A 7,227-nucleotide genomic window follows, 5' to 3' on the forward strand; every position below is an offset into this window, starting at 1 on the left:
ATAAGAACAAAAAAAAGTCAAATGTCCACAAAAACTCTCAACCTTGATAACTGTGTAAAAACAGAAAGTCAAAAAATTTTTCTAGTTATATATTCCTAGATGGAAGGGTTTTTTATGATTCCAGTCAGAACCTTCTGCGACGAATATATCGATCGGCCAAAATTAACTGAAAAAAAACCTATTTGAGTACAGAGTTCCTCCCCCACTACAGTTGGTTGGAAAAATAAACGTAGGCATTTCAAGAAAACTTCCCATCCGTATAAATAAGGTCAATAACAAATTATATATAAACTTTGGTTTATATTAAATTGTAATGCACTTAAATTCTGTTTTCAGACATATATGAAAAACATGTATGAAAACATTGACCTTAGCATATTGCTTTTTATTTTTTTATTCCGAACCCCCTTAGAGCTGGAAGCAGCTATAGGTTCTACTGTTTTTTTTGTTTAATTATTTTTGATGGATCGTGGTATTTACTGTACATTTGTGTGAGTGGTGTCATTAGAAAGTCCGTCAAGCTTGTAATAAGTAATTAAAAGACTTTGTATTTTTCGAATTCCGTCTTTATCCAGCAAATATCTGAGTTTGAAATTTTGGCGAACTTTGTAACTCATTTTTACTAATTTTGTTTACTTTTGAAAAAGTTATAATCAAATTCTGTTTTATTTTGCCGTAATAATTTAAAATATACTCAATGACTTTAAACAATACTCAAAATTTTAACAGTTTCAATTGATAGGTTTTAACACCTAAGGCTTTTTTGCTATATACATCACATTAAATATTAATGAGATTCAAATTTTTCTTTTATGTACAAACACACAAACACACACACGCACACACACACACACAAACACACATATATATATATATATATATATATATATAAATACACTAATTTATATGTATATATTTATATATATATATATATATATATATATATATATATGTATATATATATATATATAAATATATCTATATATATATATATATATATATACGTGTATATATATATATATATATATATATATATATATAAATATATATGTATATATGTATATACGTATATATATGTATATATATATATATATATATATATATATATATATATATATATAGTGTGTGTGTTCAAAAGTTTCAAATAAGATTCTGTTTTTCTCTATTGTCTGACTTATTGTCGTTTTTTGTTGGTGTTTCGGAGAGTCTCAATAAATAAAGACTTTTTGCTTTGCTAAGCTAGTCTAATTTCTTCACTCATTCTGCTCATAATGTTTTTAAGAATAGTTTGGTTAGCAAAGCAAACTAAAGTTTATAAAATCAACGTCGAGAAACTAACCTAAATCATAGATGGAAACGGGTTAAAGCCAAAAGTATATGTACAATACAAGGAAGCTCGGTAATGTGCGTACGCATATAATGTTCCGACCCCGCTCATCCACATTCTTGACTTAATTGGCTAACAAAAGATGAAGAGATAGGAAACTTTCAAAAACATACACATCGTTCAATAAACAACAAAAAATACCATAATGCCAGGCTAGAAGGCCGATGAAGGTTGTTGATAATAGGACTACTAGAAAGGACAATAATAAAAATCAAACAACGAACATTATTTGCGACCAAAAATCGATGTCTGTAATAAAAAAATAATAACCAAATCGAACTCGCACCAGATAGAAACCAAAACATAACAATTCAACCTACACTTCATTAGAAAATATACGGGACCTGTCGACAATGCGACTGGTTTACAGGTCGACAAGAAAGACGAAATAGGTGCGAAGCTCAAAAACAATTTTCTTTTTGTGAAAACAACTAATTTCACAGTCATTAACGTCATTAGATATCAACTGAAATCACTAAAATGTTCATATATATCTACATAGGAAGCAATTGAGACATGTCATTGTCCATTGTTTGATTGCGCAAAATTTCAAAGCCAAAATGATCAACGATTATTGTTATAACTTAAGAACAAACCAAAAATCCTTTGAAAAATACAAATATATAAAAGTTTAATATTTTATGAAATCTTGTGGTAACAGTAGTAACAAAGCCGAGAAACAAATGTCTGATGCTAAAACCGTTATAAAGATTAATTTATAGCTCACTGGAAACAGGTTGTGACTTGTGTTTACAAAACTGAGCTACAAATCGACCGGAAAACTATTAAAAGCCCAAACCCAAAATTTTATTTTGAAAACAAATAATTTTAAGAGTCATAACAGAAAAAGAATTTCAACAAACGCCTCAGGAAGCCAATTGGGCCTGTTAATAATGAGACTAACGCACGACCCACAAAAAAAAACAAACTCAAAAAGAAGCCAAAATTTCACAAAAATTTCGTGACGTGACACTGTTCAAGGCACTATAATTATAAAAAACTACATACAAGAACTGTAAATTGTCATTTTCTCTTTTAATCTTAACATCAACGAGTCTTCATTATAGAAAGACTTCTCAGAAATGAAAACAAAAAGAAACAAACAAATTGATTAGTGTAGATATCTCGAAAATTTTTATGAAACTGAATGGAAGCAATCAGGCACAACGTATAAACAAGCGCGAAATGAAAGTTTTGAAACAATAAAAGCAATTGAATCTTCTAATGAGTGAGATTCAGTTACATGGTGATGGAAGTAAAATCAAAATGCACTTTTTTAAATTTGATTCTAAAGTCATGAGAACAAACAGCTACAAACTGATATTTTTTAATTAGTTTGAGTAATACGTCTCGAGTTAGCCTCAGACAGATAGATCTACTGTTATCGGGTATATGGTGTACAACAAAAAAGTGAAACATAGGCAAAATCAGAAATCCAAAATTTTTGCGAGATAACTGCTAGGTCTCAGCCCAAAGAGCAAAACTTTTCATCAAAAACAATTAACATATCCAAAATACGCCTTTTTCCCAACGCTTGGCATTTTCAATAAAATGGCTTGCTTTAATTTGACGTGTCAATAATGTGATAATTTGACAAGGAAACAAAAATGAACTGATAAATTATGCAACTATGATCAAAAATAAAGGAAAATTGAAGACTCGTTGTACCAGAATAAAAGAAAACCATTAGTAGAATATAAAACCATTATCAACCTTGATGGTTTACTCACAAGAAGTCGGTTGCTGCTTGTTTTTACTGTGACTGTGCCCGAAGATGAGAGATATAAAATAAAATATTTGCAAAGTTTAAATATTCACCGGTATTTTCTCAAAACAAATGTATTCAAGGTCATAACAGCCTTTAGATAACAACTGAAAAAAACTGTCTAAGTTCCTCTACATCTTCTAAAAAACTGGGTCTCTGATTGGGGACAAAAAGCCATTGGTCTACAAAAGTATAAGAAATGAAAGCAAAACGCAAAAAGTCCACAAAATTTTTATGAAAACAATTGGTCAGAGCCATAAAGACCAAGAGCTTAACTCTGAAACCATGATATAATCCCGTCAGGACTCGTTTTTTGTTTATATTATCTGTCAGTAATTGAGCCCTGATTTGAAAGTCTTGTCCGTAATTTACATAAAAAACTTATTTAGCGGAAATATTTTGAAAAAAAAAGTTCACGCGCCATTAAAATCTAAAAGCTTTATCATAAGGATCCATTGTAAGTTCAAGATTATCCCAGATATCTCTGCGCGTATAAAAAACGCTCAATTGTTGAAATGGTTGCAAAATATATCAATTCTTTACGAAATTTTTCAGTTTATTAAAAAAAACAATGTGTTTTTTGCATAATTATTGAGTTTAAATTTGCAAAAAGAAATGCACTCGAAATCAGACCTTCTAGACCGAATTGACTTCTGATCAGACCGAACCCAGAACATGGTCCAGACTAAAAAGACTATGATCAGACCTTCTAGACCGAATTGACCTCTGATCAGACCGAACACAGACCATGGTCCAGACTAAAAAGACTATGATCAGACATTCTAGACCGAATTGATCTCTGATCAGACCGAACCCAGACCATGGTCCAGACTAAAAAGAGTATGATCAGACCGTCCAGACCGAAATGACCTCTGATCAGACCGAAATCATACCATGGTCCAGACTATTGTGCGCTCGAACCGCTTTCCAGACCCTGTAATTTCAGTCTGGGAACACAGGGGTGTGCGCTCGATTGGGTCTGATCATAGCTCAATTTGGGTCTGGACCAAAAGCTGGGCCCTGATCAGCAACAACCTGATTGCTACTCCATCTGATCAGAGGCAATTTGGATCGAGTTGGTCTGAACCTAGTTTAACTTGTTCGGGGTTTTACGATCAGAGTCCAATTATTTCTCCAGGCAATTTATCTAGTAAGTATATCAATTATTGCTAACATGTGAAGGTCGCCTTAAAATTTCCCCCTCCCCACTAGAACATGATCATCTACAAAATCTAGAAGTTGTGAATTTATACTATCCGGCGTCGAGGTTTCGAAAAATGTAAGAGTTGCGGTGCAAATATTTTTCACCCCAAAGCGCCCACATCTTTTAGCGATGAATGCTGTGATGGCGGTGATTTTTGTAAGGTTTGCGGTTTTTGGCGGTGAAATCAACTGAAATCACTAAAATGTTCATATATATCTACATAGGAAGCAATTGAGACATGTCATTGTCCATTGTTTGATTGCGCAAAATTTCAAAGCCAAAATGATCAACGATTATTGTTATAACTTAAGAACAAACCAAAAATCCTTTGAAAAATACAAATATATAAAAGTTTAATATTTTATGAAATCTCATGGTAACAGTAGTAACAAAGCCGAGAAACAAATGTCTGATGCTAAAACCGTTATAAAGATTAATTTATAGCTCACTGGAAACAGGTTGTGACTTGTGTTTACAAAAACTGAGCTACAAATCGACCGGAAAACTTTTAAAAGCCCAAACCCAAATTTTATTTTGAAAACAAATAATTTTAAGTGTCATAACAGAAAAAGGATTTCAACAAACACCTCAGGAAGCCAATTGGGCCTGTTAATAATGAGACTAACTCACGACCCACAAAAAAAACAAATTCAAAAAGAAGCCAAAACTTCACAAAAATTTCGCGACGTGACACTGTTCAAGGCACTATAATTATAAAATACTACAAAAAAGAACTGTAAATTGTCATTTTCTCTTTTAATCTTAACATCAACGAGTCTTCATTATAGAAAGACTTCTCAGAAATGAAAACAAAAAGAAACAAACAAATTGATTAGTGTAGATATTTCGAAAATTTTTATGAAACTGAATGGAAGCAATCAGGCACATCGTATAAACAAGCGCGAAACGAAAGTTTTGAAACAATAAAAGCAATTGAATCTTCTAATGAGTGAGATTCAGTTACATGGTGATGGAAGTAAATCAAAGTGCACTTTTTTAAATTTGATTCTAAAGTCATGAGAACAAACAGCTATAAACTGATATTTTTAATTAGTTTGAGTAATACGTCTTGAGTTAGTCTCAGACAGATAGATCTACTGTTATCGGGTATATGGTGTACAACAAAAAAGTGAAACATAGGCAAAATCAGAAACCCAAAATTTTTGCGAGATAACTGCTAGGTCTCAGCCCAAAGAGCAAAAACTTTTCATCAAAAACAATTAACATATCCAAATACGCCTTTTCCCAACGCTTGGCATTTTCAATAAAATGGCTTGCTTTAATTTGACGTGTCAATAATGTGATAATTTGACAAGGAAACAAAATGAACTGATAAATTATGCAACTATGATCAAAAATAAAGGAAAAATTGAAGACTCGTTGTACCAGAATAAAAGAAAACCATTAGTAGAATATAAAAACCATTATCAACCTTGATGGTTTACTCACAAGAAGTCGGTTGCTGCTTGTTTTTACTGTGACTGTGCCCGAAGATGAGAGATATAAAATAAAATATTTGCAAAGTTTAAAAATTTCACCGGTATTTTCTCAAAACAATTGTATTCAAGGTCATAACAGCCTTTAGATAACAACTGAAAAAACTGTCTAAGTTCCTTTACATCTTCTAAAAAACTGGGTCTATAATTGGGGACAAAAAAGCCATTGGTCTACAAAAAGTATAAGAAATGAAAGCAAAACGCAAAAAGTCCACAAAATTTTTACGAAAACAATTGGTCAGAGCCATAAAGACCAAGAGCTTAACTCTGAAACCATGATATAATCTCGACAGGACTCGTTTTTTGTTATTATCTGTCAGTAATTGAGCCCTGATTTGAAAGTCTTGTCCGTAATTTACATAAAAAATTTAATTTAGCGGAAATATTTTGAAAAAAAAGTTCACGCGCCATTAAAATCTAAAAGCTTTTATCATAAGGATCCATTGTAAGTTCAAGATTAGCCCAGATATCTCTGCGCGTATAAAAAACCGCTCAATTGTTGAAAATGTTGCAAATATATCAATTCTTTACGAAAATTTTTCAGTTTATTAAAAAAAACAATGTGTTTTTTTGCATAATTATTGAGTTTAAATTTGCAAAAAGTTGGAAAAAATTATAATTCCAGAAGACTCCTAAAGACAGCGGGAGTACAACTAGATTTTTTTTGAGCTGACAAAAAATATGGCCGCAGTTTTAGGGTGTCTACTTCCAGCCAAATTTAAAGCAATTGTGCTAAAACAGCCATTTTTTCGACCAAAAAAGTCTGAGTTTGAAAAAATTTAGCATAAATTCTAACCAAAAAAACTCAGATCGAACAATTCATCAACCTTCCTCTTTCTTAACAAATAATATGAAGAACACTACATCTAACAATTTCAACATTTTTAGCAAAATTGACAAAAATTTGGTCAAAAATTCGAGTAAAAACAGATGAATTTCATCTAATATTCACAAAACTTAAAACCTCGATAAATCCCTATAAAAAGTAAAAATCTGAAAAATATTTTTCATTCCACTTTCTACGCGGGACGAGCTTTCTAATGATATTACTCACAAATCTCTACGATTATATCGATCGGCCAAAATTGTCAGCAGAAAAAAAAACCCATTTGAATATATAGATCCTCCCCCTCAAGAGGGGTCGGAACAATAAAGGAGAGTGTATTTAATTACAAAATCAGTCAAATGAGTGCGCAATTTTGTTATTTCTTGTAAAACACTCAATTTTTTTCTGTTCTTCTTCCAATCCCAGTGAGATTTGTGAGAATCTATTTCTGCTTTTTTGAGGAATCATTCAAATTGAAATCTTTGAAATATTCTTTGTTCTTCTATGACACAATACTCTCATTTGAGCTAAATTTTGTTGCGAAAGGTG

General features: G+C 31.6%; 1 protein-coding gene across 1 annotated transcript in view; it reads right to left on the bottom strand.

Annotated features, from left to right (window-relative positions):
- Positions 1-4,321: 4,321 nt before the first annotated feature.
- LOC142349145 (tryptase-like) overlaps positions 4,322-7,227 on the bottom strand; it is a 31,595-nt gene continuing 28,689 nt past the window's right edge. Inside the window, exon 6 of the mRNA XM_075400560.1 lies at positions 4,322-4,360. Within this exon, the coding sequence (XP_075256675.1) occupies positions 4,322-4,360 (39 nt within the window). The remainder of the gene's footprint in view (positions 4,361-7,227) is intronic.

Source organism: Convolutriloba macropyga, chromosome 11 (genome assembly GCF_964194025.1).
Source record: "Convolutriloba macropyga chromosome 11, txConMacr16.3, whole genome shotgun sequence".
Taxonomy (NCBI): Eukaryota; Metazoa; Xenacoelomorpha; order Acoela; family Convolutidae; genus Convolutriloba; species Convolutriloba macropyga.